Source organism: Lactuca serriola, chromosome 4, assembly GCF_051521515.1.
Source record: "Lactuca serriola cultivar US96UC23 chromosome 4, Lser_US96UC23_V15, whole genome shotgun sequence".
Lineage (NCBI taxonomy): Eukaryota > Viridiplantae > Streptophyta > Magnoliopsida > Asterales > Asteraceae > Lactuca > Lactuca serriola.
This window is the reverse complement of record NC_136411.1, coordinates 351,050,058-351,069,343: the sequence shown is the minus strand read 5'-3', so window position 1 is coordinate 351,069,343 and position 19,286 is coordinate 351,050,058. Positions and strand designations below refer to the sequence as shown.

At 40.6% G+C, this 19,286-nt stretch overlaps 1 protein-coding gene across 1 annotated transcript; it reads left to right on the top strand.

The window, feature by feature from the left end:
* The first annotated feature begins 1,168 nt into the window (after positions 1-1,168).
* LOC145099673 (uncharacterized) lies at positions 1,169-2,254 on the top strand. Its single transcript, XM_079037206.1, has one exon. It carries the CDS (start codon positions 1,169-1,171, stop codon positions 2,252-2,254), a length of 1,086 nt encoding a protein of 361 aa, XP_078893332.1.
* Positions 2,255-19,286: the final 17,032 nt, after the last annotated feature.

The window sequence follows — 19,286 nt, the reverse complement described above, 5'->3', positions numbered from 1 at the left end:
TCTTGAAGATCAAACCAGATGGAGTGACTGGTTCAAATGGTTAACTGTGGCGGATAAATATAAATTTCAATATGAAAGAGTAGCTTGGTTAAAGATTATTGGTCTCCCGCATAAGCTATGGGGGGAAGCTAACTTTTCAAAGATTTCTTGCAATTATGGAAGAGTAATATCCCCCTTTAGTGAAATTAGAAACAAAAGAGATTGCTCCATGGGTAAGGTTGGAGTGTTAACTTCTGAAAGGAAATGGATCAATGATCAGACTAACGTACATGCCAATGGTGAAGTATTCAGCATTGGAGTTGTGGAGTACACCGACGACTGGTCCCCGTTTTACCCTGTTCCTTACGATAGAGTTGATGATTACTCAAACAATGATGAAGATGAGGAGGGACAAACAGTGGTGGAAGATGATGACGATGAAGACGATGGAATCTCTGATACATGGATAGGAGGTCCGAATCAAACTGAAGATATGGAAGAAGGGGAGATAACGCCGGAATCGGACACTTCTGGTAACAACGCCGGTCGGAACATCCTACCGGTTGGCAAGTCGAAGGTTGCTGAACACATAAAGTCGCCATCAATGTTCGTGGAAAACGATGACAAAATTATTGTGGAGGACTCTTCAAAGACGGTTGAAATTCCATATAATAACCCTAGGATTCGATGAACAATGAACGGTGAAGCCCCCTCCCAATTTTCAAATTTGATGCTAAAAAGGACAAGGTGCATGTATCGGAGCCTAGTGAGTCTGGTTCAATTAGTAAACTGGTGTCACTAGGTTGCTTTGGGCCTTTTCCAAATTTCCAGCCCAATATCTTGTCTCATGTTGATTGCACAATGGAGCCTCAATCAGACAAATTAGTAAAAAAAGGAAAAGACACCATGATGTAATCGGGGAACCTTACTTGAACCACTCCACGTCACAAATTCCTCTGAATTCTACTTTGAACGCCAATCCTCCGCAAGAAACTCACGCGCCTACTATAAACCTTAATCAAAGCCTTAACTCGAAACAATTATCTGGTGTCGAGGGCACAGAGAGTTCGTGTGGTGATGAAGTAACTAAAATTGCAAGAATTGGGGAAGAGCTAGGGTACCAAATTGATGGCGATTGCAGCATCCTCAATGCGGTCATTGGCGAAGCTGGTGTCAACAGAAAAGACCAATGAATTTTATGTCACTCAACGTTCGTGGCATTGGAATCGATGCCAAGGTGAAATGGGTAAGGAAATTAAAGATGCAACATGACATTAACTTTATGGGATTACAGGAGACACAAATCTCCAACCACACCAATATTGATGTGAAAGGATGTTGGGACGGCTCTGCGATGGACTTCGAGGGGGTGGACTCCACTGGACGTTCTAGTGGTTTAGTCTCAATCTGGAACTCAAGACTATTTAGAAAATCAAACGTAATCAAGAGTCGTTATTTCTTAATAGTCATTGGTTCTTGGAATGGCATTGCGGGGAATACGATTATAGCAAACATATATGGTCCTCAATCACCACAGGAGAAGAAAATACTATGGAGGGAGCTGATACAAATCATGCAGAGCTGGCCCGGGAACTGGCTCCTATTTGGAGACTTTAATGTTGTGAGGCGCAAAGAGGAAAGATTCAATTCCCAATTTTGTGAGGTTAGTGCACGAGATTTTAATAGGTTCATTCATGAGGCTGGGGTGCAAGATTTTAACATGGGTGGAGAACGATTCATGTATATGAGTCGTGTAGACGTGAAATTAAGCAAAATTGACAGGTTCCTTGCATGTCCTAATTTCCTGTCCTCTTGTCCTAATCTCATAGCAACTGCTCATCCTAGGCACCTATCTGACCACAGCCCTATTACACTCACTTTAGGTAGAAAGGACTTTGGTCCTAAACCATTTAGATTCTTTAATTCTTGGCTACTTGTAGATGGCATTGATCAAGTGGTGGTGAATGCATGGTCTGAATTCAGGGGTTATGGGCCGGCTGATGCGTTTTTGGCTGCAAAACTCAAACATGTGAAGGAAGCTATTCGTCAATGGCGTAAGTTAGAACACACCAAGGAAGTAAAGGAAAAGGAAACATTGGAAGAATCAGTGAGGAAAATTGAGAAAGAGGCAGAAACCAGAATGTTATCGGATGAGGAGTTACAATACAGGAGCAATTATATAAAGAGAATACACGAACTTGAAAGACTTGCTGCTGAGGACCTTAGTGGACCAAGGATGGGGATGAAAACTCAACATTCTTCCATGGAGTTGTGAACAATCAAAACAGGAAGAATCATATCAATGGTTTGATTTTAAACGGTAAATGGAGCAACGAAGTTGAGGAGATTAAAAAAGAGGTGTTCAATTTCTTTCAAAACAAGTTTAATGAAAGATGGGCTTCTAGACCTAAACTTGTGAATTCCCGATTTAAATCTATTGCTATGATGGATGCTATTCGTATTGAGGCCCCATTTACGATCGATGAAGTCAAAAAGGCCACTTGGGCTTGTGGTGGTGTAAAGGCTCCGGGTCCTGACGGACTAACGTTCAAGTTTATTAAGCGGTACTAGGATGTAATAAAAGACAATTTGATGTGTGCCATTCGGAAATTTGAAGATACTGTGTCACACCCCCAAACCTGAACGGCGGAAACGTTCGGGGCGGATGACTTCATGTGGTAACGTAACAAATGAATACATAGTAAAGAAAGCAATACAACCATCATATATATAATTGAAAGTTTACATTTGTCAAAAGTTACATGTTCAAAACTCAATTACAATATGATGTCAAAATACGAGATTAAACTGGCGACGCAGCATCCCTTCATCAAAAGCATAATGAATACCTAAAATTACTGATTTCCTGGGACATACAAGTAATTTTGAAAGAGTAGATCAGCATTTAAGCTGGTGAATTTCATAAGTATTTAAGTGACAATGTTTGAATGAAATGAAATTTTTTATCTTTGTTTGTTTGTGTTTAGAAAATCCTATATTTTCTACTAGTATAAAAGTAGCCTTCACTCAAGACCAATGTTTGTCTCCAAAATGTATGTAAGTGTAAAATAACCAATGAGTTTGAAAACCTTGTAAATCAATGCATTTTTAATACCCCTTGTGAGTTTTATAACCATACTATTGACTCGGAATGCCTATACACAACGTTCTTCAGGCGTTGGAATGTTACGACGTTTGTCACCCCAAACGATGGACTGCAGCTAACAGTCAGGGCGCTGGTTGTCAAGCCCGTATAGATCTATACACAAACACCATGCTCCCCCTCCAACGGATTCTGGTATATAATACAGGACTTGAAATGTGTACTCGAACGTACATGAAGTTAGTGTCTCACAAAACCGTGGTATAAAAACAGATCTACTTGTTAAAATGTTACGTTTGTTCTTGCATACGAAAGTAAACTTCTTGAAATTCATGTTTCAAGTACATAAGAGTTAGAAATTTGTTCGTAAAACTATACCTATTATAGTTTTCTAAAAGTGTGTCTTGTTTGTTTAGAAATACCTAGAAAAGAAATCACTTGTTTATGAAAGCATAGATTTTTGGTGTAGAGTCTAAGATAGACAAGAATAATCTAAGAAAAGTTTAGTTTATACATGCATTACAACAAATTTATATTTCAAAAGATAGAATGCTATTTTAACATATGTTATATATATATAAAAGTTCCTTAAAGGTTTATAAATCGCATGTGATTTGAATATAACAGCATATAAAAGAGTTTCTTTATGTAACACACGATAATACTCGTGTGTTTTACTTGTAATCCCCCCCCCCCTTGAAAGCATATAAAAGCATTTAGAATATTTAAAAAGGTTGATTAAGGGGTATGAAACTCACTTGAAAGTTTTGGAGATAGCGAGGTGGAAAACCGGGCAGAGTTTCGTCTCGGGAAACGGATTTTCCTCGGGATTCTCGGGAATCTCGGGAGTAAAATCGACCCTCGGGACTTGAGCAAAAAGACCAGAGCTTCGGGTTTGAACGGACACAGAAAACGAGGCTGATTGTGACAGAGAGGAGAGAAATGAGCCCTTTTCTCGGAAGCCCTCGCATCCTATTTATAGGAAGGCTGAACCGCCTCGGTACGCGGGGCGTACGCTCGTACGCAGCGCGTACGCGTACGTCATGCATGACCGAAGCCTCGACTGCCTCAGCTTCGGATGGGACTGGTTGCTGGGGAGACGGGTCGGATGGGACGGCGGGTCGGACGGGACAGCGGGTCGGACGGGTCGGATACGTCGGACGAATCGGACGGGTCGGATGCCTCGGATAGGGCGACGTGGACGACCAGAGGCCAAGTCTCTCGGGTACGCAGGGCGTACAGGGGTAAGCAGCGCGTACCTCGGATGAGGACGCTGACTCCCCTTCGGATAATGTCCGAATTTTGATTTAAATAAATAATTAATTTATTTAATAAACTTCAAAAATTCATATCTTCTTCATACGAACTCTGTTTTCGATGGTCTTTATATCCACGCGTAGGTGAGACTACGCTCTACAACTTTCGTTTAGACTCCGTTGGCAAATTCCGAAATTATTATTATTATTATTATTTTTTATTATTTATTATAAACTCATCGTGTTTAAGGAATTTCTTTGAAAATTCATAACTTCTTTATCTGATGTTGGTTTTTGCCAGACTTTTTACCGCTGGAACACCATTGTCGAGACCTTCGATTCTCGTTTAGGTCATTCCGGCCAAAAGTCGCTCGATCTCCGATTCGAGTTTTTAGCTGTCTGTTGCTAAGCCGAACTTGTAAAAATCATAACTTCGCTATATGAAGTCGGATTTGGGCGTTCTTTTCACGTACGATCATGGTTCCAAGACATTTAAACATAGAAGGAAATTAAATAGAACTATTTGTACATTTTATTATGAAAGTAAATTTTATTACTCAAAAGTGGTTACAATACTTGACCCATTTTGGTCATTACAAAGAGTTGAAATATCGGGTTGTCACATCATCCCCCCGTTAGAGAGAATTTCGTCTCGAAATTTAAAGTAGTAAAGATACTAGTGAACATGAAAGAGATGAGGGTACTTTTGTTTCATCTAATCTTCGCGTTCCCATGTGAATTCAGGTCCCCGCTTGGCGTTCCAGCGAACCTTCACGATGGGTATGCGACTTTGTTTTGTTTGCTTGACCTCTCGGTCCATGATTTCTACTGGTTCTTCCACAAAGTTGAGGCTCTCGTTGATCTCGATCTCGTCGAGTGGAATAACAAGAGTCTCGTCGGACAGACACTTTTTCAAGTTTGAGATGTGGAAGGTTGGATGGATGTTACTAAGTTCGCACGGTAGGTTAAGCTTGTAAGCCACAGGGCCGATTCTGGCAAGAATCTCGAAAGGCCCTATGTATCTTGGATTTAGTTTCCCATGCTTTCCAAAGCGTATTAAACCCTTCCACGGTGAGACCTTTAATAAGACGTGGTCTCCTACCTGGAATTCCAAAGGTTTCCTCCTTTGGTCAGCGTAGCTTTTCTGTCGGTCTCTAGAGGCTTTCAATCGTTCACGAATCTGAACGATCCTCTCTGACGTTTCTCGTATGATTTCCGGACCGGTGAGAGTGCTTTCAGGAACTCTTCCTCTAGCTAACTGGGTATCGCCAACTTCAGTCCAGCACAGAGGGGATCTGAACTTTCGACCATAGAGGGCTTCAAACGGAGCAGCCTTTATGCTTGTATGATAACTATTGTTGTATGAAAATTCGACAAGGGGTAAATGAATATCCCATGCCTTTCCAAAGTCAATCACGCAGGCTCTCAGCATATCTTCTAATGTTTGTATTGTTCTCTCACTTTGTCCGTCTGTTTGTGGGTGGTAGGCTGTACTCATGTCTAGCCTAGTTCCCAGGGAACTTTGTAGTGACTGCCAGAATCTTGAAGTGAATCTACTATCTCGATCGGAGATAATGGATATCAGAACACCATGCAGTCGCACTACTTCCCTTAAGTAAGTTCTTGTAAGCTTCTCCATTTTGTTAGTCTCCTTGATGGGTAGGAAATGCGCGGATTTGGTCAATCTATCGACAATGACCCATATGGTATCGAGTCCACTTGTCGTCTTGGGTAACTTGGTTATGAAGTCCATAGTAATCCGCTCCCATTTCCATTCTGGTATCTCTGGTTGTTGTAGTAATCCTGACGGTTTCTGATACTCGACCTTAACCTTAGCGCAAGTAAGACATTTACTCACGAAGGTAGCAATTTCTGCTTTCATGTTAGGCCACCAGTACAATTTCTTAAGATCCAGATACATTTTATCTGAACCCCGGTGAACGGAATATCTTGAGTTGTGAGCCTCGGTCATGACTACGTTTCTGAAACCACCATATTTCGGGGTCCAGATTTGGTCCATGAGATAGTAGGCTCCGCCACCCTTGACTTTTAGGTTTTTCTCCATTCCTCGCAGGGATTCACCCGCCACATTTCAGGTTGCAAAGCTTCCATTTGTGCTTCCTTAATTTGTGTGGATAAATGTGAATGGATAGTCATGGTCAGAGATTTGACCCTCCGACCAGTGTATTTCTTTCGACTGAGGGCGTCGGCTACTACGTTGGCCTTGCCAGGATGATAACGAATTTCGCATTCGTAGTCATTTAGTAACTCGACCCATCGTCGTTGTCGCATGTTGAGTTCCTTTTGATCGAAAATGTGTTGAAGGCTCTTGTGATCGGTGAAAATAGTACTCTTTGTTTCGTATAAGTAGTGCCTCCAGATCTTCAGAGCAAATACCATTGCTCCTAACTCGAGATCGTGTGTCGTATAGTTCACTTCGTGTGTCTTAAGCTGTCGGGAGGCATAAGCGATAACCTTCCCTCTCTGCATAAGAACACAACCAAGTCCTTGATTTGACGCATCGCAATACACTACGAAGTCTTCTATCCCTTCAGGGAGGGATAGTATCGGTGCGGTGCACAAGGCCTGCTTTAGTGTCTGGAATGCCTTCTCTTGTTTTGCTTCCCAGTCAAAGGCCACACCTTTCTGGGTTAATGTAGTAAGAGGTTTCGCAATGCTCGAAAAGTTCTTTATGAACCTGCAATAGTAGCCAGCTAGACCTAGAAATTGACGAATTTCTGTAGGTGTCTTTGGTGCCGACCAGTTCTCAATAGCCTTAATTTTGGAGGGGTCCACGTGTATACCTTTCTCGCTAACAACGTGGCCTAAAAATTCGACTCTTCGAATCCAAAATTCGCATTTGGAGAACTTCGCATAGAGTTTCTCCGTTCGCAGTGTTTCTAGGACTTTTCGTAGGTGCTGACTATGCTCTTCCTCACTTCGAGAGTAGATAAGTATATCATCGATGAAGACGATGACGAACTGATCCAAGTAAGGGCGGCATACCCTATTCATTAGGTCCATAAATACTGCTGGTGCATTGGTTAATCCGAATGGCATCACCACGAATTCGTAGTGTCCATAACGAGTTCGAAAAGCTGTCTTTGGAATGTCCCCCTCTAGAACTCGTAATTGGTGATATCCGGACCGTAGATCTATTTTGGAGAAGTAGTTCGCCCCTTGAAGTTGATCGAATAGGTCGTCGATACGGGGTAGAGGATAGCGGTTCTTGACAGTAAGTTTGTTCAGTTCTCTGTAGTCGATGCACATACGGAACGATCCGTCTTTCTTCTTTACAAACAAGACCGGTGCTCCCCAAGGTGAGAAACTTGGTCTTATAAATCCTTTTTGAAGGAGTTCATTAAGTTGACTGGAAAGTTCCTGCATCTCTGCTGGCGCAAGACGATAAGGCGGCTTCGCTACCGGGGTAGCTCCTGGAACTAAGTCGATTCTGAACTCAACTTGGCGTTGTGGTGGTAATCCTGGTAGTTCTTCTGGAAAGATATCGGGAAAGTCGCGTACTACCGAGATGCTCTTGATGTCCTTTAGTTCTTGACTTGTATCAACGATGTGCGCTAGGAATGCTCGACAATCCTTCCGCAAGCACTTTCGAGCTTGGATGCACGAAATGATGCGAAGGTTTGTACTAGATTTGTCGCCGTAGATAACTAATGTTTCGTTGTTAGGGAGGTTAAGACGAACTGCTTTCTCAAAGCACATGATGTCGGCGTGAAGAAGACTCAACCAATCCATGCCGACTATGACGTCGAAACTTTTAATTTGGACCGGCATGAGATTGATTGGGAAAGAATGGCCGTTTAATGTTAACGTACAACCCATGTATATGCAATTAGTGTTTTCAGTTTTTCCATTGGCCATCTCTACAGTGAATGATTTTTCTAACTTGCTAGGTTTAGGTTTAAGTAAATGAATAAAGTTTTGACTCACGAAGCTTCTCTCCGCTCCACTATCGAATAATATGCATGCATATGAATTATCGAGAAGGAACGTACCAGCAACTATAGTTGGGTCAGCTACAGCTTCGTCGTGGCCTATTGCCAAAACTCGTCCCACACCTCCGGTGCCGGCTGCCTTAGGACAGTTCCTCTTATAGTGGCCCACCTCGCCACAACCGTAGCCAGTCTTCCCTACACCCGCACCGGGAACTTGAGTGATTGGCTTTGCGGGTTCCTTGCAGAAACAGGCTGTGTGTCCTTTCCTGTTGCAGTTGGCGCACTGCATTTCTCGACAAGGTCCATGGTGGTGGTAATTGCATTTGGTGCACTTTGGGAGGTTACCTATATAAGGCTTTGTTGGGTAGGTATTTGTAGGAGCTGTAGTAGGTACAGTGGCAGCATTCACTGAAACCAGTTGTTTCTTTGCGGATTCTTGGGAGGACCCACCCTTCCCTTTATTCCACACCCTCTTCTTGCTATAGTTGTTGTTGCTGTTGTTGTTGTAGTTGTTGTTGTTGTTGTTGTTGTTTCCTTTCTGTGGTTCTGGTATATGAGTGGTTGAGTTCTGATGACCTCCGTAGTCAATCAGAGATTGTGCCAGTTCCTTAGCACTTTCAAAGGTGTCAGGTTTGGAAGCTAACATGCTTGATCGAAGTTGGGGCGTCAGTTCCCAGATGTACCTTTCTATCTTCTTGCTCTCTGGAGCAATCATATCTGGACAAAGAATTGCCAGCTCGTAGAATCTGTTGGTATAAGTAGCGATGTCGGTACCAACCATTCCGAGAGTCCATAGCTCGTGTTCAAGCTTTTGAATCTCTCCCCATGGGCAGTATTCTCTCATCATCATGGCTTTCAGGCTCTCCCAGCTTATAGAGTTTGCCACGATTAGGGTAAGTACTTTAACGTGGCCATTCCACCAGGTCAAAGCTTTATCAATAAAGGTGAAAGTTGCAAATTTGACTTTGCTGTGCTCGGGACAAGAGCAGATTTCAAAGACTGCCTCCGTCCTTTCAATCCACTGCCTCAGGGCCATCACACCACCAGTTCCATAAAATATCCGGGGCTTGGAATTAGTGAAGTCCTTATAGGTACATTCTCGCGGTGGTCCATGACTCTCGCTATGGTTGGATGGGTGTGTGCCAGATCCCGAGCCATTAGCACTTGAGTTATTGATCTGTGACATGGCAGCTGCCACCGCTTCGGTGACTGCTGCTTGAAACATTACAGCATCAAATTGGGGTGGTGGAGGTGGTGGTGGTACAGGTGCTTCCTCACCGTTGTTTCGCCTTGGATTCCTACGCGGAGGCATCCTTCAACTATAGGTTGAAAAGACAAGGATAAGAATTTCATAGAATAGAAAACGTATGTGTCCCATGAACTAAATCGCTATAGTTCAACAACAGATGATAGTATGAGTCTTAAAATAGAAGAATGAAAGTTATTTGTAAGACTGAAGGTATGAAACAAGTATTTGGGTTCACAAAGACCATTCAAGGTTTGAACGAAATAGTAGTAATAGTGCCGCTTATATTAATATAAAAGTTGTTACAACGATCATGAAAATTTGACCCCTAAAAGGGTCTCCGATTACAAATTTCGAGAAATTTAAAGACTTTTAGCCGAGATCCTAAGCTATAACAAAATTTGAGTCCTTGACAAGCACTACTTGAGTCGAAGATTGCGCTTGGAGCTTGACTCCGCATCTGATTGCTTTGACTCCATTAGACGCCTATCGAAAGCGGCTTGTTGTTCCCTCAGCTCAGCGAGGGCTGCAATCATTTGCGCTTGAAATGCTTCGGTTTGGAATTGAGCGTTGTCTTGCATCTTGTCCAGCCTACGGATGTCAGAAGTGTGAACCTGCACTTCCACATTGATATCCCGGAGCCGGCTAGCTTGAACTCCGGACTGATAGGACTGATTGGCTAACTTACCAACCATTACCGGGAGTGCTCGATCAGCCGAACCTCCGCCGCGGACATCATAGAAGTCCCGGCACATGCCGTAGGGAGGGCGTAGGTTTTGCTGTTGGCTCCAATGGTGGAGGTGACTTCCCCAGACGGGAGTCGGTCCTTGAAAGTTTCTTACGAAGATGGGAGGTTGAATGGGTGGTGGATCGATAACTTCCGGCTCTGAGTCGGTACCGGAGTCATCACCCACTTCTATGGGTTCCTCGTCCTCTTCGGGATCATCTTCGATCCATCCTCCGTTGCCTTAGTTGGGAAAGTAGGGGTCGCCAGGGTGGTGAAATCCAGCCATTTGACTGTACAAGAAACAGGGTTATAAGAATTGAATAAAGTTGGAACATGCAAAATGTGTAAGTTAAACTAGTTTAGATCGCAAATACTCCTATAGTATTTTAATTCTTTGTGTTTGATTCTTGTAATGGTTTGGTAAGGTTTGACTTGTTGCTTACTACGATCATTCCTCGATATACGTTGGTCCAATCTCGGGCAAATATAGTTGATCACGCTATATTTTTCCCAAATCAGATTACATATATCGAGTCTTAATCGTAGTGTCAACTTGTCTAAATACTTGTTGTATAGTTAGATATCATGAAAATAATTTGTTGTATGCATGTAATTTGTACTTAAATGAACTATCAATTTAAGTTGAACGAAATGCTGCTTAAGCGTAAAAAGAAAATTTGTTTTGTCAGAGAGTATTAGTCCCTTAAGCATTTATAGTTTGTATATCTTATGTGGTTCGATATACTTAGTTCACTATAAACATTGCTCTGATACCAATCTGTCACACCCCCAAACCTGAACGGCGGAAACGTTCGGGGGCGGATGACTTCATGTGGTAACGTAACAAATGAATACATAGTAAAGAAAGCAATACAACCATCATATATATAATTGAAAGTTTACATTTGTCAAAAGTTACATGTTCAAAACTCAATTACAATATGATGTCAAAATACGAGATTAAACTGGCGACGCAGCATCCCTTCATCAAAAGCGTAATGAATACCTGAAATTACTGATTTCCTGGGACATACAAGTAATTTTGAAAGAGTAGATCATCATTTAAGCTGGTGAATTTCATAAGTATTTAAGTGACAATGTTTGAATGAAATGAAATGTTTTATCTTTGTTTGTTTGTGTTTAGAAAATCCTATATTTTCTACTAGTATAAAAGTAGCCTTCACTCAAGACCAATGTTTGTCTCCAAAATGTATGTAAGTGTAAAATAACCAATGAGTTTGAAAACCTTGTAAATCAATGCATTTTTAATACCCCTTGTGAGTTTTATAACCATACTATTGACTCGGAATGCCTATACACAACGTTCTTCAGGCGTTGGAATGTTACGACGTTTGTCACCCCAAACGATGGACTGCAGCTAACAGTCAGGGCGCTGGTTGTCAAGCCCGTATAGATCTATACACAAACACCATGCTCCCCCTCCAACGGATTCTGGTATATAATACAGGACTTGAAATGTGTACTCGAACGTACATGAAGTTAGTGTCTCACAAAACCGTGGTATAAAAACAGATCTACTTGTTAAAATGTTACGTTTGTTCTTGCATACGAAAGTAAACTTCTTGAAATTCATGTTTCTAGTACATAAGAGTTAGAAATTTGTTCGTAAAACTATACCTATTATAGTTTTCTAAAAGTGTGTCTTGTTTGTTTAGAAATACCTAGAAAAGAAATCACTTGTTTATGAAAGCATAGAGTTTTGGTGTAGAGTCTAAGATAGACAAGAATAATCTAAGAAAAGTTTAGTTTATACATGCATTACAACAAATTTATATTTCAAAAGATAGAATGCTATTTTAACATATGTTATATATATATAAAAGTTCCTTAAAGGTTTATAAATCGCATGTGATTTGAATATAACAGCATATAAAAGAGTTTCTTTATGTAACACATGATAATACTCGTGTGTTTTACTTGTAATCCCCCCCCCCTTGAAAGCATATAAAAGCATTTAGAATATTTAAAAAGGTTGATTAAGGGGTATGAAACTCACTTGAAAGTTTTGGAGATAGCGAGGTGGAAAACCGGGCAGAGTTTCGTCTCGGGAAACGGATTTTCCTCGGGATTCTCGGGAATCTCGGGAGTAAAATCGACCCTCGGGACTTGAGCAAAAAGACCAGAGCTTCGGGTTTGAACGGACACGGAAAACGAGGCAAGATTGTGAGAGAGAGGAGAGAAATGAGCCCTTTTCTCGGAAGCCCTCGCATCCTATTTATAGGAAGGCTGAACCGCCTCGGTACGCGGGCCGTACGCTCGTACGCAGCGCGTACGCGTACGTCATGCATGACCGAAGCCTCGACTGCCTCAGCTTCGGATGGGACGGGTTGCTGGGTATGCGGGTCAGATGGGACAGGTTGCTGGGGAGACGGGTCAGATGGGACGGCGGGTCGGACGGGACAGCGGGTCGGACGGGTCGGATACTTCGGACGGGTCGGACGGGTCGGATGCCTCGGATAGGGCGACGTGGACGATCAGAGGCCAAGTCTCTCGGGTACGCAGGGCGTACAGGGGTATGCAGCGCGTACCTCGAATGAGGACGCTGACTCCCCTTCGGGTAATGTCCGAATTTTGATTTAAATAAATAATTAATTTATTTAATAAACTTCAAAAATTCATATCTTCTTCATACGAACTCCGTTTTCGATGGTCTTTATATCCACGCGTAGGTGAGACTACGCTCTACAGCTTTCGTTTAGACTCCGTCGGCAAATTCCGAAATTATTATTATTATTTTTTTATTTATTATAAACTCATCGTGTTTAAGGAATTTCTTTGAAAATTCATAACTTCTTTATCTGATGTTGGTTTTTGCCAGACTTTTTACTGCTGGAACACCATTGTCGAGACCTTCGATTCTCGTTTAGGTCATTCCGGCCAAAAGTCGCTCGATCTCCGATTCGAGTTTTTAGCTGTCTGTTGCTAAGCCGAACTTGTAAAAATCATAACTTCGCTATATGAAGTCGGATTTGGGCGTTCTTTTCACGTACGATCATGGTTCCAAGACATTTAAACATAGAAGGAAATTAAATAGAACTATTTGTACATTTTATTATGAAAGTAAATTTTATTACTCAAAAGTGGTTACAATACTTGACCCATTTTGGTCATTACAAAGAGTTGAAATATCGGGTTGTCACATACTGGAACTCTATCCAAAGGATGTAACTCCTCATTCATTACGCTGGCCCCCAAAGCCAAGTACCCGACTACCTTGGTTGACTTCAGGCCCATCAGTTTGATCGGTTGCATATACAAGATAATTTACAAAGTGCTGGCAACTAGGCTGAAATCTGTAATCAGCAGTGTAATAGATGAAGTTCAATCAGCCTATGTGGAGGGTAGAAGCATACTTGATGGACCCTTGGTTGTTAATGAACTATGTACTTGGGCTAAAAAAACAAAAAGGAAAATGCTACTCTTTAAAGTGGATTTTGACAAAGCGTTCGACTCAGTCAACTGGGAGTACCTCGACTCCGTTCTAGATCAAATGGGATTTGGGAACAAGTGGAGAAAATGGATCTACGGCTGCTTATCATCTGCATGTACCTCGGTTATTATAAACGGTAGTCCCACTAAAGAATTCAAGATCTCAAAAGGGGTAAGGCAAGGAGACCCTCTCTCTCCGTTTATGTTCATCATTGCTATGGAGGGACTTAATATAACTATGAAGACTGCCAGTGATAAAAGCTTATTCAAAGGGGTAAAAATCCCTGGAATCGGGGAAAAAATATCGCATCTATTCTATGCAGACGATGCGTTATTTGTGGGAGATTGGTGTTGTTCGAATATGAAAAACCTAGCACGCATCTTACACTGCTTTCATATGGCCTCTGGTCTCAAGGTTAACTTTGAAAAATCCAAGGTTTTCGGAGTTGGAGCTTCGAGCTGTGAAACTGCATATGCTGCTAGGATACTTGGATGCGAGGCTAGTTGTCTACCTTTTAACTATCTTGGAGTACCATTGGGGGCAAATATGAACTTGGTGAAGAATTGGCAGCCAATTATCAACAAGTTCCAATCCAAACTCACTAGCTGGAAGGCAAAAACACTATCCTTTGGTGGAAGACTAACTCTCATCACGTCTGTACTGGGGAATCTTCCAACATAGTATCTCTCGCTGTTCAAAGCTCCTGTATGTGTAATTGAGAGGCTGGAACAAAGTCACTAGTCCAAAAAAACTGGGTGGTCTAGGTGTTGGAGCCATTAGGGCTATGAACATTGCTCTACTGGTCAAATGGTGGTGGCGACTTAGGAATGACAGTTCAGCTCTATGGAGTAGAATTATATGTGGAGTTCATAACCTGTCGAATAAACCGAAAGAATATATCTGCAAGAAATCTCTTAGAGGTGTTTGGAACAACATCGCAGGAGTGAAAAATGATCTTGAATCTCTGGGCATAAATTTCAATGATACATTTAAACAATGTGTCAAATCTGGGGACAACACTCAATTCTGGAACGATATTTGGATTGGATCATCAACATTAAAAAGGGTATATCCTGCCCTTTATGATCTAGAGTCTCAATAGAGATGTGTGGTGAAGGACCGAATCAATGGACGTGGTGATATAAGTTGGTGCTGGAAGTCTAATCCTGAAAGTTGTGGGTTAAACAACTAGTTATTGAGCCTAGTCCAGGAAGTAAGTTCAATTCAGCTCACTCCTGGTTCGGATCATTTGTATTGCTCTATTGCCCCTGATGGAATTTATAGCGTTTCGGCTCTTAGGCAGTTGATATACCACAAACATGTCACCACCCATTCTCATAACTTGATTAACTGGTGTAAATTAATTCCCATAAAGGTGTTGTGCTTTGTTTGGAGGGCAGTTCAAGGTCGCATACATTGTGCTGCGGCAATAATTAGTAGGAATATCCCTATTGATTATGTATTTTGTGGCTTATGCATTAATTAGCAGGAAGACGCAGACCGTATTCTTATCTGTTGTCCTTATGCGAGTATGGTTCGGAGAAAAATTCTAAGATGGTGCGGGATTGACGATATGGCAGTCCAAACTGTAAGTGAGTTCATTTATCTTAGTTCCAAATGGGGAAATTGTGCAAAACGAAGAAAAAGGTTCATTGCTATCTGTTATGGTATGTTATGGGTGTTGTGGGAATCAAGGAACAACAGACTATTTCAAAGGTTTGTTTGTTTCCCTATGCAAGCGGTCGAGGAAATTAAATCACTTGTTTATTTATGGATGAAATGTAGGGGTAAGAAAGTAATTTGTAGCTGGGAGAGCTGGAGAGTTTCCCCTTTTATGTTTCCTGATATGTAATTGACTATAAATCCCCGACCCTCGTCTAGTTTCTTGCTAGCGGGCGTCTATTAATAAAATTATCTCGGCCGTTTCCAAAAAAAATTATCTTGATTAGATGAACTAATATTAATTGTATAAATTAACTAACACAATGAAGATACGATTAGCTAATGAAATAACTAATTAAATACTCAAATTATAAATGAATTTATCTAATGATTTCTTATCAATGATCATGATAATTAATTCAGCATAGCATGATATCTAATAATTTCTTACATATTCAACTTAACAATAATATTATCTAACCTTAGGATTTGGTCCATCACTAGTTGTCTAGTTTTGACTGTTTATTGTCTTAAATTAATTCAGATAAACATCCATATAAGCATATTGGACCTCTAAACTACAACAAACTAAATTGTTGATACTAAAATTGAAACTTTATTTCATAAGGGAAACGATCAATCATATATAATAAATAATCAAACTTTATACATCCATCTAACAAATGGAACCATAGTATTTAGGAATCATCTATAGAGTTCATTTATTTTGTGATATAACGAACCATAGGTACTGTCTTAGATGTCGGAAAGTCTGTAAATAGTGAATGTCAACATGACTTCGTCATGTAATGTATTTACTAGGCACTGTAGTGATTCACAATGTAATGTCGAGTCCTAGTATTTTTTGTGTTTCCGTGAGTACCCTATAAATAGGTTAAGGTACAACAGAGGGTTGTAACTTTTAGGCATTTGTATGTTTTGAGCTTTCCTCTACTGCGACTCTCTTGTACTCATTCCAGAAAGTAATTGAGCTAAAACCATATCTTATTTTGATTACTCTATTCAATCTTATTCTCATTTTACTTACGATTGATCAAAATATAATTCAAACATGTTTTTAGTTGGTATCAGAGTGGAAATCTACATATCGATAGAAGAATCTTTCTCACGTTTTCATCTTATTGAATCATTCTTTCTGATTCAATTATTCCGCAAGTTGAAACGTAATTCTTCGTTCGATCTTTGTGATTAAATGATTAAGTGTTTGTTTTGTCAATCGTTTTACATTCAATTTATTTCTTTTCAAAGATAATCCTTTTTCTACTCAATCAAATCACAAATCTAAACGTCAACACCATGATGAACTTTTCTAACCTGCTTGGATCCATTACAAAAGTTCCAATGTTGCTTCCTGAGTATTATGATCAATGACAGATTGTATGGAAGACTATCTCAATGGGATTGACGAAGATCTTTGGAGATCTATCGAAACTGGACCTTATCGTGTTGATCCAATTCAAGTTGTTGGAAATGCAGGTGCTGCTGAAGACATGAGTGGTCAAGGCAACAAGAAGAAGGCTAAAAGTAAAAAATGTTTTCCATGAACTGCGTGGAGCTCTTCTACCAGTTTTTTATAACTATTTTCGAGGTTGGAAGATAGTGAAATAGATTTGGGATACTTTAAAGGAGAAGTGTCAAGGGAATGAAAGAACCAAAAAGAGCTCAGTGATGCAATGCTTGTCAGAACTAGCCGATTTTAAGAAAAAGGAAAGTGAGACTATCATAGCATATTACGATAGACTGAATGATCTGATCTTTAAGTGTAAAAGATATGGAGTTGTTCATAACACTATGTAGTTCAATCACATCTTCATTTTGGGACTGAGAAAGGAATGGAGGAATATTTGTCTCATGATCAAGACTCGGGAGAATTTCAAAACCTACTCTCTGTCGAACCTCTACAATATCTTAAAAGTACATGAGTCTGAGGTGAAGGAGAACAACAAAATGAATTTTGGTGGTCCTGCAGCACTTGTTTCAAAGAAAAGTAGGAAAGAGAATCGTTTTGATGAAGAAGCAAAAGAAATTGAAGATGGTTTGTTACTCAACATAGATGATGAAGTTGTTGCCTGTTACTCCAATAATAATGTCAAGAAGTTCTAAAAACTCCAATGAGTGGAAACTTCAAAAAAAGTTTTGAGAAGAAGCTAATGATGAACTCTAATGTGGTACAAAAAGGTGTTGAGAAAGTAGAGGAGAAAGAAGAAGAAAAGAAGATTTTAGAAGAAACTGAAGGTGATTTCAGTTACAACTGTAACTATTGTAATGGGCATAATCATCTTGTGAATGATTGTATGCTGAGGAGGCAGGAAAATAACAAAAAAGAAAGTAGAGGATTAGGCATACTATGCAATGAAGATACAAGAACTCCGTTCAAAATAAGGGTGTAAACGAACCGAGCAAAGCCGAGCCTAAGCCTCACCAAGCTCAAGCTCGACTCGTTTAATTTTGAAGAACCTCAAGTTCGATTCGAGCTTTAAAATGAAGCTTGAGCTTGACCCATGAACAATTGAGTGGTCTGGCGAGCCTAGAAGAGCCTATATATATATATATATATATATATATATATATATATATATATATATATATATATATATATATATATATATATATATATATAGGCTCGTTTAGGCTCGCGAGCCCACTAATTGAAGCTCCACTTGAGCTCGTTAAATTTGATCTTGAGTCGAGCTTTTACCGATTCGATCCCGAGTAGTTCGGCTAACTTAAAACCCTAGTTCAAAACAAAATAATCGCTCCTTGTTGGCGAAGATTGCTGGTGAAGATGAAGGAAAATATCAAATATGGTCCTCGAGCTCCAATGACGAAGAAATGTGTCATGCTACTCACGGAGCCATGTTCACAAAGCATAAATGTAACGCCCGTAGATCCGGGCTAGTCAATTTAGAGATAATAGAGGTCGAAAACGACTTTTCTAAAAAAGATTATTTATAATAAATAATCTTAACCAAGTTATAGAACATATCTCAAGGTTTCCGTAAATATAAAGAATGCCGAAATTCGAGTTATAACGAAGAAGTTATGGCATGTCGAATTTTTACGGCAAAACCGACACGACATCGGGAAGCGTAAATAGTAAATTTATGATGAAGCGACTTTTAGCCTTAGCAATCTAAACAAAAGTTGTAGTATATGTTAAACTGAGAACATACAAAAAAAGAACGCCAAAATCTGACTTCGTATGAGGAAGTTATGATTTTTCTAAGATTTGGCTTAGCAGTGCACGACCCGAAACTCGAATTTTATTTCGAGCGGTTTTTGGCATACACGACCTAAATGATAGTTGATGATCTTATTAATAGGAACTCAACGGTAAAAAGATAGACGAAAACGGAGTCCGTATGAAGGAGTTACAAATTCTTCGCGGTCATTTAACAATCTAAACGCCTCATACTGTTAAATTTGAGATCGGTCGAGAATTAGCCGATTGAGTCTAAATGAAAGTTGTAGATCTTGATTTTAACTACACTTTGAAAAAAAGAATGTCGAAAATGGAGCTCGTGTGCGAGAGTTATGATTTTTCTAAGTTTGAAGGCTGATACGCGATAGGGGGTGATGTGGCACCACCAGAATTGGACACGTGGCAACACCAGAAGGCTGCCACATGCCCCAACTCGGCGAGTAGGTCCTCCTACTCGGCGAGTCCATCAGGAATTCAGCCTATAAATAGTGGTGTCGGGTTCCTCCATTTCCCATACTTTTGCCCACTTCTTTCTCTCTGTAAACTCTCTCTCTCTAAGCCTCCCTAACCCCCCCAAAGCCTAGGGTAACTCCCTAGCACGAGGCGGAAGCCCAGAAGCGCCCAACGGCTCCAAGAAAAGAGCCTTTTGGCTCGGGAACGCTGCTCCAATGAAACCCGGTTTTGCG